Raw genomic sequence first — 25,065 nt, 5'->3', positions numbered from 1 at the left:
GCTGAGTTACTCCTAACTCTCACTGATGGCCAGAAAAGAAAATTGAGTGCCTTTTCTTTTCTTTTCTTTTTTTTTCTCTAACTCATTAAAAACTCTGATGCCTCTTCCTGAAAACTCTTCATTTGAAACTCATTTACTGCTGCTCCATGGGCAGCTATTAATTGTGCAGTAGAAGATTAGAATATAACTATTACCACAGCTCTCAGGGGTTTTCATGGTGTGCAACACATCCTAAAAGAGTGTGGTTGAGGACATCACCTCCCTTCCATTTGTGATCACATGGAGCCATCACTTGTAATCACAGCTCTAATTGGTAAGGCCTGCAGCAATTATATGAACTGTTTTAAGGAAATGCAACAGTAAGGCTAAGCAGAGACAATCAAAAAGCCTGAGGCTGAATCAATGCAATCTTTGCTGGTTTCTCTAAGCTGTATAGAATGAACTGATAATGAAGTGAACTGCATTCACTTCTGAATCCAGAAAGGCAGCCAGATGCCAGCAGTGGCCCAGACCAGAAGCTGGGAAGTGCTAGAGCACACCTCCCAGCCTGCCACCACTACTGAAGGCACCCAAATGCAGCCAAGCAGTGCCCATCCCTGATTGGCTGCCTAGCACATGCTCTCCAAACTGCTGCTGTTCCCCCCTAAGCGGGGGGAGGGAGGGGGAACAGTTTCTCCAGTCCAAGGCTCAGCCAGTGCCAGGCATCAACCCATGTGGAGGGATCCCAATGCCTCAGCAGAGGTTCCCCCAGCCTGGGCAGGGTCCCCTGACCCCTGCCAGAGGGGGAGTACCCCCCTCCTACCCCTCAGCATGGTCCGATGCCAGCTTAGCTCCACCCCCACAGGTGTAGGGAGGAGTTGGGGGGAACAGTACTTCCAACCTGGGTCAAACCAGTGCCCCACATCAGCCCACATAGGGGTTATCCCTGTGCCTCAGCAAAGGGTTCCTTGCCCTGGGCAGGGTCCCCCAAGCCCTGCTGCTGGGGCAGGGAGGAAATTCCCCTCTCCCACCCCTCAGTGCAGTCTGGCGCCATGTCAGTCCTGGGCTGGAGGGGCTGTTCCCCACCTCTCTGCACCTGAAGGGGTGGGGCTAAGCAGGTGCCAGATCATGCTGAGAGGTGGGAGGGGGAATCCCCACTTTGCACCAGCATCAGGGGTCCAAGGACCCTGCCCAGGGTGGGGGAACACCTGCTGAGGCTCAGGGATCCCCCCCATGTAGGCTAATGCCAGGAGCCGGCTTTGCCCCAGACTGGAAGGACTGATCCTCCTGCATTTGTGGGAGTGGAGCTAAGCCAGTTCATCCAGCTCTATCTTAAACCATTTTTAGCCATTTTGAAAATGGTTTATGTGCACTGAACTTCTGTTCTGTTACAAATTTGAACCAGTTTCTGATCACTTAAACCAGTTTATGTATAATGTCTTCCTCTAGCCTAAGAAAGGATTAATGCTGTTTAGCAAATGAAGGCAAGTAGGAGCCAGTACCTTGTCAGCAACAGGAAGCTGCTATATGTTGAAGCTCCTCCCCCCCACACCCCCCAAATTATTTGACAGCTTGAGACCTTCTCCCATTGACTAATAAAGTCTTTTAAAACAGCATTATGCACACCACACTTCTATTTTATACAAGCTCTTCTAAACCCTGCTAGCACGTGAGTGCTTTTCAATAGTACATTAGTGAGTAAAATGGCCATTTAACATTTGTACCAAAAGGGGGGAAAAAATATCTTTCTCAGTATCCAAGTTTTTTGCTATCTTCACAATCTCTCCATTTGAAACAATTCCAGTACCTGTATCAACAAATATCTCTCAATATGAGCAACTTCCTTAAGACCTGTTGCTAGTGGTAACCATCTTACATGTTTGAATTATTTCTCATAATACCATGTAAGGTAAAGTCAGAAAAGTTATTCTGACAAAAAAGCCCCTACCTTTTGTAAGTAGAAATGCCAAAATGGGAAATGTTTATGCTTTTAGAACTTCTTTCCCCCCAAAATGTCCAAAGATTTATAGAAAATTAAACCAAAAATAAAAATAAAAAAGATTGATCACAAGCAGTTTCCGTTTTTATGAATCATCATTTTTTGACCAAAGCAGTTTGTTGAAGTAGTCTCATCGAGTTGTGTTTACCACCCTCAGGTTCAGAACCTCTGATATGAGCAATGCCAGTTACAAAGTGAACAAATTCAGCAATGCTATAGGAAAGAGTCTTTTTAATGTTAGCTCTTGTGTGAGCTGTTCAGTCCATACATTACTAGTTAAAGAGATTTCTTGGTAACTACTGGGGGTTTTTTTGTTTTGGTTTTTTTCTTTTCTTTTCATTTCTTTTTTCTAATCAATGTTTACACTTGTATTTTAGGGAAGTTACAGAAGTAAAAATTCCATAAGAACCCATGGAGCAGAAAACCACAGACATCTACTTTATGAGTGCTGGGCCTCCTGGGGTGTGTGGTATAAATACCAGCCATTGGATCTTGTACGGTAAAACTTTTTGTTTTTAAAATACCTCTTTGTTTGCCTGGATCGAGGGGGCAAGAGGAGGTCATGGGAAAGCCAAAAAAAAATATGAAAGGACTCAGCTGATGTCTCTGACATAGGTGCAGGCCTCCTGTCAGTTGGTGGTTAGCGCTGTTAGCGCACTGTACAGCAGAATTGGAGTTTAGGGCTATAATTGCCCCTGCCTATTGTGAGACTTGTACCAGAAGGTACAAAGGAGCAAAATACTTGAAATGTCCCTTGCAGAGTTTCCTGCCAACTATTAAAGCCTCTGCTGAAAGAGATTTTAGAAGAGTGCAAAAGGAAGAAGAGAACAATTCCTTGGTGCTACTGTCCCTCCTTTCCTAGTTGTCCCTCTTTTCCTTGTCAGTTCTGAGGAAAAGATCCCCCAGATCTCTGGAGACTGAAGATGTGAACAGAGGGCTTGTTCTGTGAACAGATGTGAAGATGTGCGAGTTGTGCTGGGTCCTTCTTCACCTCACAACATGGCTTCAATAAGAGTCATGATGCTATTGGCTAGATTGTCCTTTCAGTGTCCATCAGCAATCACAGAATTTTTGGGGATAAATTAATGCAGCTGTACAAACTCCCCACTGCAGGAGACATACAGCCCCTTGGCTGCACCCATAAAACTGCCAAATATTTTTTGCCAGAGCAGAGTAGTTTCCTTGGGGGCACTAACAAAGACGGGACAATGACATGGAGTGATTGTTCTCTTGTTCCATGCTGATAATAATAGAAGGTAAATTCAGAGTTCATTCCCTCCATGCACATGTAAGTAAAATTAGTTTAAATTGGCTCACAAATAAAACTGGAAAGCCAAAGCTCATCTCAAAAGTTCTAAGAGGCATTTCTGACAGCTTTCAAATGGATACACAGTCTGGAAGAGAACATTATACTTTCTTTGTGCCCATACAAAGACAGATCCTTCATTTCTGACACTGACAGTATTCTCAGTGGGCCTTAGTGAAAGTCTTCCTTTATGAAGAGGACAGGGTGAGGTTACAGAGTCTATAAATAAAATCTTTATTTAAAAAGTAGCTGCACGCTGATAGACTGCAAAGGGCCGCTAATGTATTCCATTTATTTATTTGCCCTTTCAAGACAGTGATAGGATCCTATTTCTTGTATTGATTTTTAAAACCGTTTCTAAATAGAAAGATTTGTAAATGATTCCCAGGAGGCTCAAGGTGAATTTCTTTAAAGCTACATAAAACTCATTAATTTCTTAAAGCAGAAGATTCATGTTTTTCTAGGTAATAATGTGCACAGAGGAATACAATAAAAGGGATTTACTCGAGTCAGTTTTAAAAAATGTGCCTGAAACCAAAATAAACCAGAGCACTATTCTTGTTTTAGTTCATGCATTAACTGGGATTAATCTTTTTTGAGTCTTTTGGCCTTGTCTACAATAGGGAAATTTATTTTTTTTTAATTATACTTAGGCTATCACTAGTTTATTGGTGGAATCATCATTGCTTTGGAGCAGTCTTTATTTTTGTATTTTTTTTTTAAATCCTTAGTACAAGAAAAGGCAGTAGGGTCCCAATGTACGTTGTTTCTCTCTTTCCCAAACATCTAGTTATTATTTCTAGAGTACTGTTCAGTTGAGACTATCAGTCTCTGGCAGCAGTTTGCATTTGTGGTGGTGCTATTGAGCCAATATTGTGAAAAAGTGTCATGAATTAGGAATCTCCCTGCTGAGCTGCAGAATTCAAATACATTTTACAACATCTCCAAAGTTTGAGGAAGGTTGGATCCAGCCTCCTTTAATACGTGTGTGTGTAAATGGCTCATTAAATTGCTAAATGGCCATTTATCTATGCAGATGTGGAAAAAAAGCAGACCAAGACAGGCACATAATTACATCTAGACCTTAGCACAGGCTTCCTTTTGTAAACTAGGTGTAATATATAGAGTCATTAACTCTTTAGGCTCCTCTTCCTAGCAGTGATGCTCAAAGTTTTTTCAAAGGTTATTTTGAAAGAAAAGCAATCAAGTCAGAAAAATGTAAACACCGGAGGGCAAAAGTACAAAGTGGTGAGTTAGTGTGCAGTTCCACAGGAGAAGGAGGAAATAAGGGGAGTGAGCTGGGCACAAAGCTCATTTGAGTATTTGTAGCTACCTGAGTAGAACATGATGCAACCATGTATCAAGCTAGCTGCTGGCCCTTATCCATAGCTGACTGAAATTTGTCCATGGAGTAAGAGTGGCAGAAAAGGATCACTGAAGTGCTATGACCACTAAGCCTCTTCTTGAGGGTGGTCCTTTGGGTAGTCAGGAGGGGAAGATATGTGGGGTGAGGGAAGAGAAGAAGCCAGATGGAGGGAGGGTGCCCTGGATTCTAGCCATGGCCCCAGTGGGGTAGATTGTTTTGTACCCATTCTGTCCCACGGATAGTTTCAAGAACAGTGCTCTGAGCAATATCTAGCCCTGACCTCATGATTTGAACACTTTTCTGGGAAGTAAAAGACACGTGTTCAAACTCCCTCTGGGTGAGGGAGCCTAGAAGCCAAGTCTCTCACTCCCAGTACTCGTCCTTATTGCTAGGCTGCTGGGCTAAAAGATCAAAGGTTCCACCATCTCTGTTATTTTACTTCCCGGAGGTATGCATATAGAAACATCCTGTTCTGCCACAGGATTGTGTATAAGTGCTAAAAATTATAGTGATGTGGCTATGTAGGTGCCCCTTAGGCACAAAGAGGTGCTGTAGAATTAAGCTCTTGATACACGATAACTTTCTCTTATATGGTGCATCTTTCCTCCTGTTGTTTGTGTGCCATTATATAGCAATACAGGGAGAGAGAAAAACATGTGAGACAAGGCTGATGCTATTCATCCAAATCAATATATATCAAAGCAATAGCAATACAATAAAAGATGGGGTGGATCATAACTGGTCTCAGGTGTCTCGTTCTTACCTTTGAGAAGTTCAAGTTGCCAGCTCTTGTACCCATTTCAGTTGCAATTTTGTACTAGATTGAAACTGGTATCAGGCTAGGTTTCAAAAGCAGCTGTTTGCCTGGTCTCTGATCATAAGAGGAGCCATGTATTTTACAACTGTCAGCTACAAAGGCTAAAGTAAGTGAAAGTAGTGAAGTTTGTTAGGTATGGTTTCCAGTTAATGGTGCTAAATGCGAATACCTCCTTGAGTGTGGGAAGAACAAAAATGATAGAAAAATTATCATATAAAGATTTTGCATTTAATACTTTGTACCAAAACTTTGAATTATATGCGTGGATAAAAATGGGTTATGTAAACTTTGCTATGTGTCATTGTGACAAGGCGCTTGGTGTGCTCCTGTCACTTTAAGAGGAGAGACGGCTTGGGGAGTGAGGTGGCCTCTGATGCATCCCCACAATACAGGACATCCCCTTGGTGAGGGGCGGGACTACTGCCCCCCTTGGCCAATCAGCAGTGAGGGGCAGGGCCACTGCCACCTCCGCCAATCAGCAGTGAGGAATGGGGCCACTGAGTCCTTTGACCAATCAGCAGCAAGGGGTGGGACCAACACAAAAAGACCACAAAAAGACTGCTACTGGGTCCATGAACCCCAATCCAATGAATGTGTGGCAAGTGCTAGGATCAGCAGCAAGTTTGTGAGCCTCTGCAGTTCAGCCAGCAGGGAGCCTCACCTTGCTTCCCCTGCATTGTGGTTGCACATATTCTATAGCTCTGCCATTCTTTGCAGACAGTTCAGCCTTGAGAGAATGTGGCATAGCAGGTGTAAGGCTCAAGCACACCCTCCCCCCCACTGGGATCTGGTCTCACTCCAGTCCAGCTCCACTTGGAGCCCACGGGCACACACTGGACAGGGACCTCACCTGCCCCACTATCAGCATTCAGCACAAACACTGGGCACCTGTGAATCTGCCCTGACCACATTCTGGTCAGAGGTGAGCTGAGTGGGATTGGTGGGCTTTGCAGCCATCTTCCCAGTGGGACCTTCCCTTTCTTCCTCAGGAGACAGGTTTGCCTGTCCTGGAGGGGAAATAATGGCTTAATGAGCTGGCCCATGTGCCCAGGAGCCCAGAGGTCCCTCTGCCCAAAGCTCCCCTTCCCCACTTCCCACTCAGCAGGACACCCCAGGGACTTACTGTGCTGTTCCCTGACAAGAGCCTATTTCCAGTCCCACTAGTGTTCCAGCAGATAAATGCAGTGATCCACCTGCCTGCTCTCCAAGCTTTTACCTTGTGCCAAGGCAGTGCAGGGGAGTATGTGTGAAGACTAACTGCCTGTCCCTGGCAGCTCAGCTGCCCCCGGGGCCTGGACCCACCCGCACGTGCCCAGCCCAGGGTCAGAGAGCTCAGGCATACAACAGCACCTTTGCTCTTGCTGTGCCTGTACATGCACTGCAGCCACAGCTTCTTGCACAGGTGTAGACCAACCAGCCCTGTGGATCTTCCACCTTCCTCCCTCCTTCCCTGGCTAGCTGGGAACCCTGCTTCTCCTGGCTATGCACTGCCCTACCTCTAGGAACATCCAATAGAATCACGAGGATAATGTATTGACACACATTTCCACCGATGAACTGAAAAACAGGACTTTTTTCAATCCTTTTCAATTCAGGAATGGTCAGGGGACAAAGGGTTTAAAAACAGATGGTCTGGTATAAAACAGAACCAGTGGCCACCCTACTGGAGAGCAGCCTACAGGTGGTGAGGGAGGCTGATTAGAGAGTCAGCTAACTAGAAGGGGGCCAGACTTGAACCACTTAAGCCCAGGGCCTGAGCTGGTCAGGAAGTCTACCCTGAGAGTGCCACTGTGAGAGGAGCTCCTAGCTTCAGGCCTACAGCAGGGCTTTTGATAAGCACTGAGCTGGGGTAAGTAACACTGAACCCAAGAACAGATCAGGCCTTGGAAGACAAAGGACTTGGAACAGAAGTGGATAAACCCATAGCCTGGAGCAGAAGAGCAGAGAGAGAAGGGCCAGGGTTCCCGAAGCCCAGCTAGTGAAGAGAGCAGTGTCTGAGAGGGGCGAGACAGGCCTTGGAATAGATAGGCCTGGGAACAGGGGGCTGGGGGCTCAGTGCCTGGGGGAGCCAAGAAGCCCTTGGAATAGACAGGCCTAGGGACAGGAGCTGGTGGCCCAGTGCTCAAGAGGAGCTAGGCAGGCCTCAGAATGGATAGGCCTGGGAATAGAGCAGGGGTGGGCAAAGTCTTGCCAAGCTGGGCCCACTGTGGATTCCATTTCCCAGAAGCCCTTGCCCATGTTGTTGCACCTGGTTTCCATGGAGACCCCAGGAGCAGTGGGGCTATGACAGAGTGAAGACAGGATTTCCATGGAGACTAGCCCCAGCAGTGCTGGCAGGGTGTACACAGGGAGCTGCTCTTTGGCTGGTATCTTGTGGCAGTGACAGCATGGTCCAGAGCTGGGGCAGAGCTGCGATCTGCTGCCTAAGCACCCTGGGCAGGGGCGTGCAAGCTACAGATTGTGGCTCCGCCCCAGCTCAAGAACATGTTGTCACTGCTGTAAGATCCCAGCCCCAGCCTTGGAGCAAATTCCTGCCCAGCCACATGCCCTGCTAGCGTTACTGGGTGTGATCTCCATAGAAACCCTGGCCCCATGCTGTCACAGAGCTGCCACTTACTGGGGTCTCCATGGAAGCTGGTTGCAATGATGCAGGCAGGGGCTGCTGGGAAGTGGACTCTGGTTGCCGGCTAAATCCACCATTTCATAGATTTCGTAGACATTAGGGCTGGAAGGGACCTCGGAAGATCATCGAGTCCAGCCCCCTGCCCAAAGGGCAGGAAGTCAGCTGGGGTCATAGGATCCCAGCAAGATAAGCATCCAGTTTCATCTTGAAGGTGTTCAATGAAGGCGCTTGAACCACCTCCAGTGGCAGGCTGTTCCAGACCTTGGGGGCTCGGACAGTAAAGAAATTCTTCCTTATGTCCAGCCTGAAACGATCTTGAAGTAGTTTGTGACCATTCGACCTTGTCATCCCTTGGGGCGCTCTGGTGAACAAACGTTCCCCCAGATACTGGTGGTCACCCCTGATAAACTTGTAGGTGGCCATCAGATCACCCCTGAGCCTGCGCTTTTTCAGGCTAAAGAGCCCCAGGGCTCTCAGCCTGTCATCGTAGGGTCTGCTTCCCTGACCTCTGATCATGCGCGTGGCTCTTCTCTGGACTCTCTCAAGCTTCTCCACATCCTTTTTGAATTGTGGAGCCCAAAACTGGACACAGTACTCCAGCTGCGGCCTCACTAAGGCCGAGTACAGGGGGAGAATGACGTCCCGGGATTTGCTTGAGAAGCATCTATGGATGCAAGCCAGCATTTTGGTCGCTTTACTAGCCGCCGCATCGCATTGCAGGCTCATGTTCATCTGGTGGTCAATGATGACCCCTAAGTCTCTTTCTTCCATAGTGCTAGCCAACATAGCACTGCCAAGCCTATAAGGATGCTGCAGGGTTTTTTTCCCAAGGTGGAGAACCTTGCATTTATCGGCGTTGAACACCATCAGATTCTCGTCCGCCCACTTGCTGAGCCTGTCCAGGTCAGCCTGGATCACCCGCCTGTCTTCTGGTGTGGATGCTTTGCCCCAAAGTTTGGTGTCATCGGCGAACTTGGCCAGTCCGTTTCTGACTCCAGTGTCCACATCATTAATGAAGATGTTGAACAGTATGGGTCCAAGGACAGAACCTGTCCTTGGACCCCTGTCCTTTGCCCACCCCTGGGATAGAGGCAGTGGCCTAAGAGGGCTGGTGATGATTGGTGGTTGTGGAAGGGACTGAAGGAGAGCCTGGAGGTCCCAACTGGCCCAACAAAAGAGAGAGAGGGGCCAGAACAATAGAAGGCCTTGGCCCAGAGGGAGAGAACCTGAGTCCATTGAGGGGCAGAGTGTGGGGGCTGGAGCAGGCCTTGGACGATATAGGCCTGAGGCCCACAGAGAGAGAGAAAGCGAGAGAGAGAGAGAATTTGAGCCCAGGAAGGACTTGGGGAGAAGATCCAGTGCCTGGGAGGAACTAGAGTGCATCATGAGAAGATCTTGTGCCTGGGGCCTGTCCAAGGGCAGTGTGGGGCCAAAGGAGTCTGAAGCCCAGGAGGGGTGAGGACTAGGGCTGGGAGCCCATAGCCCATGAAGGGCATATGTTAACAGATCATCTGTGAGGCATGGGAGTGGTTATTAGGGAGTATGGAGCCCATGAACTAGACCTAACCATGAGCCCCTGTGGTTATAAGAGTAAGACCAGGCTTGGGAAGCCCAGGGGCAGCCTCCCTTTCATCTGAAATTAAAAACCTCAAGGCAGGAAAGTAACAAGGAGAGGGCTCCAAGGGGAGCCAGGTTGGGAAGGGCTGAGCAGCCACCAGGAGGCATCGTGACCAACCCAAGACGAGCACTTGCTGAAGTCATCTCATAAAATCAGATTTTTGTTTCTTGGTGGAGCAGACAATTTGTTGTCCAAAATGTCGGATGAATTCTTGTGCCATTGGTGCACATATGCTACTAAATTGGGCAGCCAGACCTGCTGTTCTTGTTGCTATTGACCATATTGCTGTTACTTTTCTGTTTCTTTTGCCAGAACACTTGTGATCTCTGTTACCGTATAGAGCAGGGGTTATCAACTGGGGGTACATGTACTCCTGGAGGTACTTTGAAAGATCCCAAGTAGTACATGGAGGTGGACAGGGGCAGAGTGCAGCCACCCCATGCTGCTGCCTCACAGGAGCAGGACCAGGGTGGGGTGAGAGCAGGGCTGTGCAGGCACACCCCAGCTCCATGTCTGGCAGCTCGCCCACCACACCCCGCATCCAGTCACTTGCCACCCGCCTCTCCGCTCCTCGGTGTCCAGCCACTAACCACCCCCTCCCTGGGGTTACACTTACTAAAAAGGGTGCCGCCAGAGGTGCACTTATTTAAAAAGGTAGAAAACCCCTGTTATAGGAAAATATGACAACATTTGGCCTTTGGAATGATGACTCTAAACCTAACTGATACTAAAGGGTGTAGAATATTTACTTGCCACTGCTCTAAACATGTAGAACATAATGTCAAAATAAAGACATATTTCTCTGTCTGGAAAGTCTTCAACATACGCTTTAAAAATTATGATTTTGTCCATTTTTAGCCAAGTGTTGCTTTCTCCCCTACATTGTCTCTAGCCTAGAAGTAAATAGGGGTGGGGTTTTGTGGGCAGGGTTTCTTCTTTTCCCTGTAAACAGTTGATTGAGAATGTTTTCAAATCATGAAATCAACTGGTATTGCTTTCTCTGACCTTGGATAGATCAGAAATTTCTACATTTGCATAAGTGTATGTTACATCAGCTAATCTTGCCAAACTGACTTGACATCCAGCTTGATTTGAATTGACCGTAAAGTTTATGAAGTCAAGGATGAGATTATCAGTTTTCTTCATTCTTTAAAATGAATCATGAGAGCACTCTTTAAGCTCCTTATTATCATTGTTATAGTTATTTATTGATTTATATACCGCATCCTCACCTAACAATCAGGTTGTGGCTACAAAAGAACATCAAACATATGATAGTGCATTCAGCTGATTCCTGCGGTGGATAATTCCAGGATGCTTCTATGTTTATTGTGTTTGTAAATCTGCAAAACAATATTCCAAAGAATTGTTCTAGGGAAGTAAAGAGGAGAAATATTAGTGGATTGATACCAAATTATTTTAAAATATTTATTTTATATGTTATTGTTTTATTTAAGTTTAATTGGTTAGTTTAAATTATTATTTAAAATAATTATTCAAATATTGGAGGTTCCTGGGGGTAACTTGGATTTGTTTTTAAACAAACTGGTTGAAAAATCAAATTTTTCTTCAATTTTCCTCAATCCAGCATCACTAGCAACAGAAAAGTGCTCACTAGAGTCCTGACTGCTTTTCACTTTTGGTCCCTGTTAGAATCCTAAGATAAATTTTCCAGAGACTCTGGTAAGACCACTTCAAAAGTAAAAAATAAAAACTAATAATGTAGGAGAGTAACCATTGATTCATTAATTACTCAGAAGCAGATTGGGTCTTATTTACTTGCCACTGGGCATATCTACATGAAATGTTTACTGCAAAGCTGCCTACTTAGCTCTGCAGTAAGCATCTCTGCACCTACCCATGCGACCCTATTAGGGTGGACAAACCTAATAAAATCTGGAGCAAGCTCATTCTTGTAAATACAAGTACGAGCCTGCGCTGCAGTTTTTTATGCGCAGCAGCGCACATGTCAATTCCGCCTAGCTGGATGGGGCATGAGGGTGCTTCAGTGTGGGGGTTGTCTAGCAGCTAGCCCCACGCTGAAACACCCTTGTGCCCCAGCCACCCCCTCTGCAGCACATTGAACTTGGTCAGAGCAGCCTTGGGCTGCTGCCAGCCAGGGCTGCTCTGACCTGGGCTCAATGTGCTGTGCACCAATAAACTCTGCAGCAATATACTCTGGAGTTTATTCATGTGCATTAATTGCACATTCTGGGAGAAGTGTCCAGTTACACCAAGTCTGTGCTGATGTAACTGCCTTGATTTCAGTAGTAACAAGGGAATGTACTTGGGAGAAGAATGTGGCCTTTTGTTTCCTAGACATACAGTACTAAGGGTCAGCAGGTAGCAGTTCCTATTAAATCCTCTGGGGGGTGCATCTACATGTGCAATTAATGCACTGGCAATAAACTCCTACTGCAGAGTTTATTGCTCCTGGGTGCATCATTTGAACATGTGCCTGGGGGCCATAAATTCCGGAGTTTATTGCCATTTGCATGTGCACCCAGGATCGCATCATGTTGAGCTGGGTTGGAGCAGGCCCAACTGGCAGGAGGCTCTGGAGGTTAGCCTGCCAGCCTGGGGATGCTCCCCCCTCAACATGCCATGGAGGGGCTGGTGGGGCATGAGGGTGCTTCAGTGTGGGAGCTAGCCAGCAGGCAGTCCCCATGCTGAAGCACCCTCATGCCCCAGCCAGCCAGGGCAGCATCTACACGTGTACTGCAGAGGAGTTTTTAAAATACAAGTACTATCCTGCTGCAAAGTAAATTAGTTTACTCCAGCCTACCAGGGATGCATGTGTAGACGCCAAAATGTTTACTGCACACCTAGTTAGTCTACTGTGTGGTAAACATCTCATGTAGACATTTTCTGGGACTATTTAGATATGCATTAGTATTGAAAATAAGCCTAAATTTGAGCTGGGTCTTAAAAAAATAATGTCCCTAGCTCTAAATTCTCCCTTAAGATATAACTAAAATCTTCATTTTCTGTTAGCAAGCAGTGCTCAGAAAAATATACATAAACTAGCTGGTAACTTTGCTCTGTTGTGTTTTAAACAGACGGTATTTTGGTGAGAAAATTGGTTTGTACTTTGCCTGGTTAGGCTGGTACACAGGAATGCTCTTCCCAGCTGCCTTCATTGGATTATTTGTCTTTTTGTATGGAGTCACAACCTTGAGCCACTGCCAAGTCAGGTAAAGTAAGCATGTTTCTTGGTAAAATTAACCCAATTAATGCAACTGTAGAGTTGTGAATAGCGTTGGTGCCTCCCATGAGTCCTGACCTGTTAACTGTTTCATTTCTTCTTGCAAAATTCAGCTTATCCTACTGCTTCTTAAAAAAAAAACCAAACAATTCTCAGGGAAAACTGTGTGTAGATGTTAGTAGGTAATAAGTAGCATGTAATGACCTTCTCTGGTTTCGCACTCCTGCACATGAGCTGATATAACACAGTCCTCTAATTCGTGGACTGTGGAGAGCTAGAGTTTCTCCCAGTGCTACCCCCTAAATGTGGTGGGGAGAGGGTGCAGCATTGGTTCCTCCACACTTCCTAAGCAGCTGACAGAGGGGAAAGATATTTTCTCTCCAAGAGCAGCTCAGCACCTGGGCTTCTCTGAGCTACAGGGCAGGAGACCTTTTACAGAGTGTGTGCCACCTAGAGCTTCTGTTAGGATTCTTCATGACGCTATGTCTGAAAAAGGAACTCTCCAAACTCCCCATAACCTGTACTTGTTTTGTTCTTGCCTCCTACTGATAACTTTTATTGGCTCCGAAAGAAATAGTAGGGAAGAGCTGCTAACTCATCTTGTCTCCCCAGTCTGCCATTGCAGGATTGTGCTCTGAATCCTATTGAGCGCATCTATACCTGCAAAAGCAGGTATGAGATTTAGGTGCAAATAGCTAAAGCACATTAACACACATGTAGATGCTTTAAGGCACATTAATATTGTGTGTGAACCAATGTGGGACTAACTCTAGTCCCACATCAGTCCACATGCACAGCGTTAACATGCTTTAACGCATGCACTTGTAGACGCAAGCCTAAATTGCCTTAATGCACATTACATTTAGGCACATGCCCATTTTGTAGTAATATGGGGTGGGAGGTTTTAGTTGTCTAGGTTTTTGTTTTTAATTTGCTCACAAACAAAAAAGACATTCAATATCTCTTTTCCAAAATGAATGTTGTTTCATGTGAAAGAAATTACTGCTTTGAGGACCAAGGAGCCATACAAGGTACAGTCATAAAAGATACCTTCCTCAGAGGACTGTTGACAGCAGGACATCTTGAGAATGATAAATCATGTGATAAGAGACATGTAAACAACCAGTTGTGATTTATTAGCAAAATATACTGGTCCATTTGAAGACGGATATTTGGGTATGAGCCTGTTAATCCTTATCTTTTTCCATTTTTCCAGTAAAGAAGTCTGCCAAGCTACAGATATCATAATGTGTCCTATATGTGATAAATACTGTCCCTTCATGAGATTGTCAGACAGCTGTGTTTATGCCAAGGTACGTATAAGCTATGCAAATAGGAAATGTTTATGCTTTCTCAGTAATAGCATTTCTGAAGTCTTCTGTGAATATCTTTAATAAGCATGGTAAAGTAAAATCTTCTAAATGGCAGATCAAATTAAACCCATACTGACATCAATACTCTCTTAGTAGGATTGAATTTGGACCATATAACTTATTTACATATCTGTGCAATTGGACTTATTGTAATCAGCAGTTACCAATTATGATGTCTTAGCATTTGCTGCAATACTCTGCCTCAGAATTTATCTTATGAAGCAGCTTTTAATGTCAGCCTCACAAAATAGGTTGCTCTATTCTGCGAGAGAGAACTTCCATCTTCCCCATAGACATGCTCAGTTCAGATCAGCACCGATAGTGGGTCAGTTGACTGGAGGTATAATCTTAAATGATGCTTGACACCTCCCACCTCCATGTCCCATACCTCTGGTGATGAAGCTACAGAAAGCAACAGTAGCATAACTAGGATGGGGCAAATGAGGTGACCACTGTGGTCTTCAACTTGGGAGAAAGGGGTGGAAAAACATCAGCCACAGCCACACAATCGTGCTAACAGCACACAATGGCAGCTAGGAATTGCCACTCTCCCCATGTGTCCCAGTGCCTTGGGTGCCTGGCTTATTTGTTACACCTCTGGGAGAGGATATCAGTCCTTCTGACTATCAGCGCTTATGAATGCCACACATTTTTATTGCTACCATTTTACAAACAGTATAATTGTGAATAAGACCTTCAGTAACTTCAGGTTATTGGTGTCATCCACAGGTGACTCACCTTTTTGATAATGGAGCTACTGTCTTTTTTGCTGTTTTCATGGCAGTGTGGGGTAAGTGAGTTGTTTTTTTAACCTGTGTAATATCAGTATATTTGCTAAAAATGCATGATAGATCATATGATGCTTTCAACTCCAGTACTGCAATGATGTGTATTAGCATGACTGTTTTCTGGTCCAAGGAAAATGTGGAAGAGAAGGGCTAGAAACTATATTTTTATGTTAGGTAAAAGGACATTTTAATTTAAAAATGAATATAGTATCCAAGTGGGCAGTTTTACCCTGTTTTAAAAATAGAGGTTTAAAATGTATTGGTCATGAGAGCTAAATTCTGAACTCTTTACTCAGTCTCTGTTGAGCAAAAAGTACTGAGTTATAGGAGATCTTGACTGAAATGTGGTAACTAGCATGTTTTCCTTTGCAGGGGAAAAAAGGCAGTTGTGTTTAAAAATGTGTCACCTGTGTTTAAAAATGTGTCACATATGGTTAAAATGTTAACCATAGGGAAAAACTCCAATTGACCTGAGTGGGAGTTTTTCCTAAATCAGTGATTCTCAACCAGGGTGCCACCAGATTCTTTGAAGGGTGTTATAAAGTGTGAAGAGATATGCAAGTAAAGGCAGGCATCAAGAGCACACTGAACCAGATGAATCTTGTATTTCCTGTCTTTCTCAGAGTTGCGGCAGGTTTAAATATTGTTCACAGTTTCTAAGCCAATGCCTTAAAGGCATCATACAGTCTACTCGTAACTTTAAATCCCTTGCTCTGTGTAATTATCAGAGAGATTAATGAGAACTTTCAAGGGCTACTTGTGGACTGGGTGTTTAATTTCAACTAATAAAATAGGCCAACAAATTGTGAAAAGACTTTGGATACTGCTGCCTCACCTGTGGTGAGCATATCTTTGGAATAGTGTTTTTGCTTTCTTTATTATTTGCTCTGGGAACCACCATGGCTCCTATGTTTACCCTTGTTTCTGAAACAGTTGTTGCTGCAACATATAATATGTAGACATAGTAGCACTTCTACTGGAATTGCAGCCCATGCCAGTTTGTGCTAAACATGGCAAGTGTTGCCTGTGGGAAAACCCAGTCTCTTTAAGGATTTTGGAGGTATCAGTACTATATTTGTGACCTAGTTTATCTCCAGTTTTAAATCAACGGTCAGTCTATGACAGACCCAGCTATAATAAGAATCGCAGCATGAGCTTCTTTGCAGTAAATTGGAGGGCAGGGGGAAAGCAGCAGCAGCAGCAGCTTGATCTTAGACGTCTTTGCCTTTGGCATGTAATAGCAGCTTAGTGGATGATAAATTATACATGAAGTGTTCAGTAACTTTCTTAGATTGTAACATATAAAGGACAGAAACTGCTTTTTAAAAAGCAGGCACAGAAGCAGTTAGAATAGTGTTGGCCCATGCCTGGAGTTTAGTCCATATTTGGGGCTTTGCAAGGCTGTTTCTGTTAGCAAAAAGAATTGGTGATGCAAGTTAGAAATATGGTTGGCATGATCTTGTGTATTTAGACAAAAGGCACATCTACACATGACACTGTCACCATAGCAATGTGCTACAGCGACATAGTGTCCACGGTCATCTACACATGCACCAGAAAATAGTTTGCTGTAGCAATGCACTCCCCCAGTATAGTGTGCCACTACCACAAAGTAGCTCCTAAAAATAACCGTGTGGCATGCATATGGCATAGTAACAACAATAGTGACATGTGTAGATGTGCTTAGTGAGTTTTCCCAGTATGTAGCAGAAACAAACAGCAGCAAGCAGTTTCCTTGCTTAGAAATTCCCAAATCTGCCTTGATAGCAGAGACTTCTGTTCCTGCGAAGTCTTGTCCCTCTGTTTCCTCCCAAGATTACATGCAAAAATCATTCTGGGTATTCACTTCCAGTATATAAGACCTGCAACCAATAGCCTAGCCCTGACAGGCAAATCTAGATGGGACAATTCAGTGCTATACAGAGATACCAAGCTAGCTTACATGGCCACATTAACTCTCAGTAGGTTACACTACTGAGTAGGTTTAGAAGGTATTTCTCTCTGGCACTTGATTGTGCCATGTGGACATACTTAGGCTACAAACAGATGTCACATTTATTATAGGATAAATCATTTTATCCTGGAAAAAAGTGTGACTGTTAAGACATCCATGTCCATTTCCCCAGGATAAACCCTAAAAAGATTCACAGGACAAGAAGTACTAACAGTTTATCCTGGCACACCATAAAGTGCATCTGAACAGTTATCCCAAGATTGAATCAATGGCAGAAAAGTGGCAGTGCATGGCAAGCACAACTTGTCCAGCGACAAATGCAACACCTGTTCCTAGCCTTGGGCTAGGGACAGATATTCAAAAAGACTGAGCCTGAATTGATTCAATCTTTACAGGTTAATTTAACCTGACTAGGCTGAACTGGTTTGAAACCAGACAAACATTCTCTCTGGACTGAGGAAATTCAGGCACACGCCTGCTCTGGCTCAGCTTAGAAGCCAGTGGGTGCTAGAGCAGCTCTCCCTTCCCTTCTGCAGGGAGCTGAGCTGACAGGGGTGTGGCCAGGCCCCAGCAGGACTCTTATTAGGGAGGTCTGCCTTCATGGTCCCAGTGGGCTTTTTCCTGCTGGCTGCTCAAGGGGTAGGAGTGTTGCCAACCCCCAGCCATGGGCTAGCACTCTGAGGCAAGTGTGGGAGGTGCAGTGCATGTGTCTGTTGATGTCACGGAGCTTTTCAATCTCCCTCCTTGCTTCATCATACTGTCTGCAGCAAACTGACAAGCAAGCAAGTCAGCTGAGGCATGATAGTGATAAGTCTTTATTACCTGATTTAGTAAAACATTGGCCTCCCTCCATTACTTCAAACTTCTTAAACAGCTTACTGGCTGACCTGTTGATTAGCTCCAAACAGCCCTAAGCAGTCACTGTTCTGTGTAACTGCCCCAGTGAAATTGGAGAGAGAGACACACACAGACACCTCTCAGCATTAGCTAGCACAGCACTTCCCAACCTTTTTTATCCCACGTGGCCTCTCCCATCCCACAGCACACTGGCCAAACGCAGAGTGGGAGGGGGTTGTGCCACGTGGCTGAACATGGAGCAGTGGTGACATGGGGTGGCAGTGGCAGTGCGGGGCAGTGGTGGTGGCACCAGCTGGAGCCCCGCCCCGCCAGGAGCCACTTCCGCCCAAGATCCCATGGCACACCTGGTAATGTCTGATGGCACACCAGTTGGGAAATGCTGGGCCAGCATACCACATGCCTCGGGTCTGTGGGGCTGGGGTCCCTGCTGTGAGAGATGGGAGGGAGGGAGGGAAGGGGCGGGGGGATTTCCTGCTTGAGCAGTAGGTGTGGAGGGAAGGCAGGAGGAAGCCAGGCATACCCTGCTGTGTCTGCAGTCTCTGGTGGAGCCTTACACAGCATTAGCTAGCATACCATATGCTGACTATGTTCCATGCTGTGGCAGAGAGGAGGAAGAAATCTGTGCTTAAGCAGCCAATGGTGAGGGGGTGGGGAGAGTGGGGCACAGGGAAGCCAGCATACCCTGCTGTGCCTGCAAGTCTCTGCTGGAGCTCTGGCCAGGGAGCAGAAGGGAGGGGCTAGCCCTGCTATGGAGCACAGAGTTCTGCCCAGCTCAGAGAGCATGCCAGGATGTTGGGGGACTCTAAACTTAAACCAGCAAGGGGTATGGAACAGACATTGCATAAACCGGTCTGACCCAAATCTGTTAAGTCAACCAGGTTTATCTCAAACCACTTTCAGCCAATTTCAAACTGGTTTATGTGCACAGAACATCTGTTCTGTTACAGGTTTAAACCAGTTTCAGATCACTTAAACCAGTTTATGTGTAATGTCTGTCCCAAGCCTTAGTGTTTGCAGCCAGGAAACCATTCCATTTCACATGGCTTATCTCTAACTGACCATGCAGCCTCACCCCTCCATAACCCCTAATTGCTTTGATTGTGTATGGGATTTGTTTGATCCTTCTGGTGAACCTATAAGAGAGTCTGATATACCCATGAGGTCTGTGACCATCTTTGGATCCAGAAATCTTCTAATGGCAGCCATAAATATAAAGCTGCAATGTAAACTCGTGACACCACGTTGCATCTTTAATTAAGAATCACTGTACTTGAAATCTTTCAGAAAGGAATCAGATGTTTTGCACCACCTAACTCAGCAGTCATATTCCTGAATTAAATAGTACAAATTCAAAGGGTTATCAAGGATCCTTTTGTGTAACATCATGGGATATACAATCATAGGTTTAAAGAGACTGAAGTCAGAAAGGCCCATTAGATCTTCTAGTCTGACCTTGTATACATCACAGGCAATTATATTTCATCCATTTACACCTGTATTGAATAACTTGTTCTAAGGTTTTCAAAATTTTTTTAATGTATACAGCCATCTTTGAAAGGTAAAAAAAAGATAACACGTGGAACTAAAAATTGCTACTAAAGGCATCCCCCTGGGAAGGTATTTTTCAACCAGTTATTTTCCATATATTTCCCTATTACTTTTTGTGAATCCTATAACAATGCTTTATGCATGAAATTTCTATGAAAGTTATGCAAGTTTTTGCTATGGCCAGTTTTGTATTACTCAGTTTTTCTATTTGATAAACACTAAAAATGAATACTCGTCTGTGTCTGATAATGACATAAATAGAAGTAAATAAGACACTATGTCATTCATTGCAAAGCAAGCTGCTTACTGGGGCCTTTATGGAGTAACTAGCCAACCTGTTGTGAAAATTCCCTCAATATCTGTCTACAAGATAAATTTCATTTTGTGGCAGCAGCTGTCTCTGTCCAAAATAAAGTTTTAAAAAGTGAAAATCATTCTAATGGGAACAGGAAACTGGTTTATTTTCATAACTATTTAGTGTTCAAGGCTTAACTCCTTACTCAGGCTAAAGTCTAAATGATATCACTGGGAGGTTTACTTGAGTCAGGATAGAGAGATAAGCCTCTTGGCAATAACAACCAAATGTAAATCCTGAAGGATTCTGTTTCACTTTTTGTAATCTTCATTCCTGTTCCATCTGGCTAAATGCTTCATTTGTGGATATGCTTTCTGCTACATCATGCAGAGTAACTGAGGGCAGTATTTATTTCAAGAGTTTATTCTGCTTACCATCACAAAAATACAGAAGCCTCCATATCAATTTAATTCAGTGATATATTAGAAGACCAAAATAAGCTATTGATTTATATGGTCTTGGACAATGGATGCTACATTCCTTATATGTTGGATGACTCTACTGGTTTGAGGTATGCAGGTGTGAAACTGAGCCACTGTCTGATTCAGAAAGAAGTTTGGGTCATGGCTGTACATTGATTTATATTGTATGACTATCAAGATACGGAATTGTGTAGAAGACTGTTGGCTGCCTTAAACATCTTAATCATGATGTTCAACCTGTTGGCAAGTGAGGGTGCTGTATGTTTCTGAGAGAAGAAAGCAATATGTAAAGCCTTCTATTACCCTCACTTCATGCATCTCCTACTTTTGTTGCAAAGCCTACTTGTTTTGAAGGCTATGACAAATACAGGTACTTCTCACTTAACGTCATCCTGGTTAACGTCGTTTTGTTATCACGTCACTGATCTATTAGAGAACATACTTGTTTAAAGTTGCACAATGTTCAGGTATAGCATTGTTTGGCCGCCACCTGCTAGTAGGTAACTACTATGATGTAATTGGATTCGCTTAACATCATTTCACTTAGTCACATTTTTCAAAAATGTAACTACAACATTAAGCAAGGAGTAGCTATAGAACCTGTACCTCACTGAATTAGGAATTTTAAAAAGTACAAACAAAAAGCCCAACAAATGGTAAAAAGCGGTGTTCTTTTTTCCATTTTTCAAATGCATCACATGGGATGGGGATTCATTTTACAAGTCTTCACCAAAGGCAGTTGTATCTGTTCTGAGATTTGCTCTGGCCAATTGCTGCATTTTCTTGCTTGTGTGATTTACAAATCAACAGTTCAAGGACGACTCCACATCAGACACTTGCAAAGAACACTTTTCTATTATAGGAGTGATTTGCTTTTTTTGAGAATTTTGTTCAATCCAAACTTGTAGGTAACAGTGGAGTGAGCTTTGAAATGAGTAGCAACTATATATGCTAAACCCCCTCAACATCAGTCCTACTTTTGTGTGGTGTACTGCAAGGATGCTGCTAAGCAGATGCTATGATACATCACAACGTGAAGATTTTTTTTTAATGATTGTCAGGAGAGTTTTTGGTTTTTGACCTCCATTTAGCCTTTTCTTTGAACTCAACTGATTTTCTATAAGTACCATTACGGCCAATTTGTCAGATCTGTGTTGGGAAATTAGGGGTAGATTACAAGCAAGGATTGCCAAGAACTCAGTCAATATGTACAGGGGTGTACTTGGTAGCCGTGTTGGTCTGAGACAAAAAGACATACAAAGAGCTGGAACTCTTGGTTCCAAAATGTTACCTTTTATTAGACCAACTGGAAAATGGCAAGAAAATTATCTTTTCTGCAAGCTTTCAGGATCAAAGTCCCTTCGTCAGGCTCTGGGAAAAGTGTAGTTTTCACCCATCTGTGCCTTCACACAAGTGACATGAGTTTGCTTTCAAGACTTTGAGGTGCAGTTTCCCAGAAACCTCTGTACCTGTCTCCTTGAAACTTGGCAAACTTCATAGCCTCAGAAGGGGCTACCATCTCTTCATGTTTCATCTGAATCAGGCAAAAAATAACAAAGTTATAGGCAGTTTCATGCTTCCCCACTATAGCCTATGGGTGAAACAGTGAAACGGTTTCAACAAAACGAAATGGAACAATAAAACTTGAAATGAAACACTGTCCCATCGAAACAGAAGTCAAAATGAAACAGTGCTGTTTCGCACAGCCCTAATATACATGTGCACTTAGTCGCGACTCGATTTACTGTGCATTAAGCTAATGTGCAGTAACTGGTTCTTGGCAGATGCCTAACCATGCAAAGATCTGGCACTAAATTTAGTTTCAGGTCCCTCCAGCCCTGCCATTCCCCTGTGGCCACCAGGCAGAGCTCCAGCCTCCAGCCCCAGCTGCCAGCACTTTGCAGCCATGTCTGAAGCCAGACCTAGCTGCCAGTACTTGGCAGCCATGTTTAAAACACACCCCCACTCTGGGCTGTCTGGGAAGCCAATTCCAGTGTGCAAATGAGCAGCATGACATGGACACAGGCTGCATATGACAGGTCTGCTCCTGCCCTATCTGCAGTCCTCAGCTATGGCTGCCCCAGCCCCTGGCCTTGGTAGGCAGGAACAGGGTCTCTCGATCCTCCTGGCCACCTCGGTCATGTGCTGACCCACTGCAGTCACCATCACCTGGCTTATGGCCATCTCGCTCTGCCCAGCTCCCCAACACACAGTAGCCACCTGGCCAACCACCGCATACCCTCCCAGGGCCTCCGCCACCATACAGCTGCTGCTGCCAGCCATGATGGCAAGAGGCTTCAGGAAGCCACTGCTGGAGCCACTGTCACCCTCCAGCACCACCTCCTATGGCCCCACTGCCCCAGCTGGGACTGGTGGCAGTGCCTGGTGCAGTGAGACTGGAATGATGAGCAGTGTGCTGATGACTTCAGGATGGCCTGGGCCACCTTCACTGACCTGCTTTGCCAGCTCCAACCCCACCTGGAGCACCAAGACATTGGCATGTTCCTGGTCCTCCCCCCCAACACCTTCCTGGCCCTGTGCTGCTGAAGGTGGCCACACCCACCAGCCTGCAGTATGTGGGGCACCTGTTCAGGGTGGGCAAGGCGGTGTGTGGAGGTATGTGGTGCCCTCCGGGATGTGCTGGCAGACATTGCCCTCTGTATCTACAACCCCCAGATGGTGATCACAGGGTTCCATGCACTGGATTTCCCCCAGTGTATCGGGGCCCTGGACAGGATGTATCCCAGTAACCTGCCCACCCCACATGAACAAGCCCTACTATAGCTGCAGGGAGTTCCACTTGGTGGTCCTGCAGGCAGTCATAGATCTCAGGGGACCTTCGCACACATCAGCACCAGCTAGGTGGGCAGCATGCACAATGTGTGTGTATTCAGAAACTCTAGACTGGATGTGCTCATGGAAAGGGGTGATTTGTGCTAGGAGTGGTGGCACTGCAGCTGGGCACTGTCATCCTCTCACACCTTCTCATAAGGGACCCAGCGTACCTGCTTCTCCCATGGCTGATGATGAGGCCCTACACTGGGCACCTGGACCCCCGCCAGGCTCATTTTAATCAGTCCATCAACTGGACCCCTGCTGTCATTGAGTGTACCTTTGGCTCCCTCACAGCCCGCCTCAAAGTGACCAAGAACAGCCTCCCCACATCATCATAGCAGCATGTGTGCTGCACAATATTTGCAAGGCCTGGACAGAGTTGTTCCAGGAAGCCAGGGCAGAGGAGGCATGCAGGCCTGAGGTGGCCTGGTGGTGGCAGCATGACATGCAGCAGCAGCACCAGTAGTGGGTCCCACCTGGTGAGGCCCTAGGCAAGCTGTTCACCTGCCAACAGGGTCCAGGGTACCAGGTGTGGGAGGCTCTAGTGAACTACCTCTTGGAGCATTCCCCCCCCAACCCACCTGCCCCGCTGCCCAAACACTCCCTACCCCCTACCCACCCCCAGCACCACTCTTAGGTCAGGCACATGTTTGAAACAAAAAAGTTTTATTCCCCTCACAACACCCACCCCATCCCTCCCCCATCCCCCTCAACACATAGAGCCTCATTGCCCCTCCCTCCTCAACACACAGAGACCCCTCCCCCATCCCACTCAACCAAGAGAGACCTCTCCCTCCTCCCCACCCCAGCAAACAGAGCCCCTCCAGCAGCCTCCCCACCCACCAACAATAAAAAACCCCCTACCCAGTGTCAAAACTATTTACAAGAGTCTCAGTTTGTTTCTGAGTCCCGCCTGGGAGTGCCTAAGGAGCAGATGACCATCACCCCATCCCTGGGCTGTTTCCCTGCAGATCTGGGGCCATGGCAACTGCAAGTGGCTTTGTCCTGGGGTGATGGCAGATGGTGCTCCTCCAGGGGGTGGCAACCCCTCTGCTTGCCTGAGTGCAGGGCCAGTGTCCCCTTGTGGTGCTGCTCCTAGCATCTCTGGGTCCTTGGCCAAGTGGTGCCAGGGCAAGCAGTGGGGCCACGCCCAGGTGGGTGGTGGCAGATCTGGGGCAGGGGCCATGCCAGGGGCTCCTGTGGATGCAAGACACTGAAGGACCTCCTCCCAGGCCCAGGCAGGGGTGCCAGGGTGAGCAGAGGAAGCAGGTGGGTACCAAGGGCCATATAGGGCTATGGATGGGGGACAGGCCATGTGGAACATGCGTGCAGCCTCCAGGCCCAGGAGGGCATCAAAGGTCTGCCAGCTTCCATCCATAGCCTCCACTGCCAAGCCTGGATGACTGCTTGCTGCCTGAGAAGCTCAATCTGCTCCTGCTCCAGGGCCAGGAGCTAATCCCAGAACTCCCACTCCACCCTGTCCTGTGCATCCACCTGGGCATTCCCCCCAGGTAATGTCCTCCTCCCAGCAGGCCTGTGCTCACACCTTCCTCTCCTCCACCACCAGCCACTGAAGCGGGAGGGTCTGATCCAGGGTGGGATGCTGACACAGCCAGTGTATCTGTAGGGCTCCAGCACTGGATGGCAGCAACCCTGACTTGGCATCCCTGCTGGCTGCTATGGCATCTTCCCCATGTCCAGATGTTGGCCTTGCAGAGGCAAGAGACAGAAGGCCTTTGTGAGAGTTTGCAACATTTCAGAGATAAGATTCTCTGCAGCAGGGGCCATGTGCTGCCCAGGCTCAGATTAGGGGTTGGCTGTGCATGGGTGCCCTGGGACCATAGTAAATTGGGCTGGGCAGGCTTGGGTCCAGGAAGCTTCCAGGTGAGCCCCTCATCCCTGTGCACTTCCCTGAGGCTAGAAGGCTGCTGGGTGCTGGCTGCAGGCAGCCTGCCTCCCCTACCCACTTCCCAGGGTGGGACAGGCCCGACTTCTGGGAGAACCCGCTGCCCCAGATCC

General features: G+C 46.1%; 1 protein-coding gene across 1 annotated transcript in view; it reads left to right on the top strand.

The window, feature by feature from the left end:
• The window catches only part of ANO4 (anoctamin 4), a 377,211-nt gene that overhangs the window by 310,378 nt on the left and 41,768 nt on the right, over window positions 1–25,065 (top strand). The window contains exons 13-16 of the mRNA XM_025204196.1: window positions 2,356–2,477; window positions 12,768–12,902; window positions 14,130–14,226; window positions 15,016–15,076. Coding sequence (XP_025059981.1) covers window positions 2,356–2,477; window positions 12,768–12,902; window positions 14,130–14,226; window positions 15,016–15,076 — 415 coding nt within the window. The remainder of the gene's footprint in view (window positions 1–2,355; window positions 2,478–12,767; window positions 12,903–14,129; window positions 14,227–15,015; window positions 15,077–25,065) is intronic.

The sequence above is a fragment of the Alligator sinensis genome, unplaced genomic scaffold (genome assembly GCF_000455745.1).
Source record: "Alligator sinensis unplaced genomic scaffold, ASM45574v1 scaffold154_1, whole genome shotgun sequence".
Lineage (NCBI taxonomy): Eukaryota > Metazoa > Chordata > Crocodylia > Alligatoridae > Alligator > Alligator sinensis.
The sequence above is the reverse complement of the archived record's forward strand: the minus strand, read 5'-3'. Positions and strand labels throughout refer to the sequence as shown.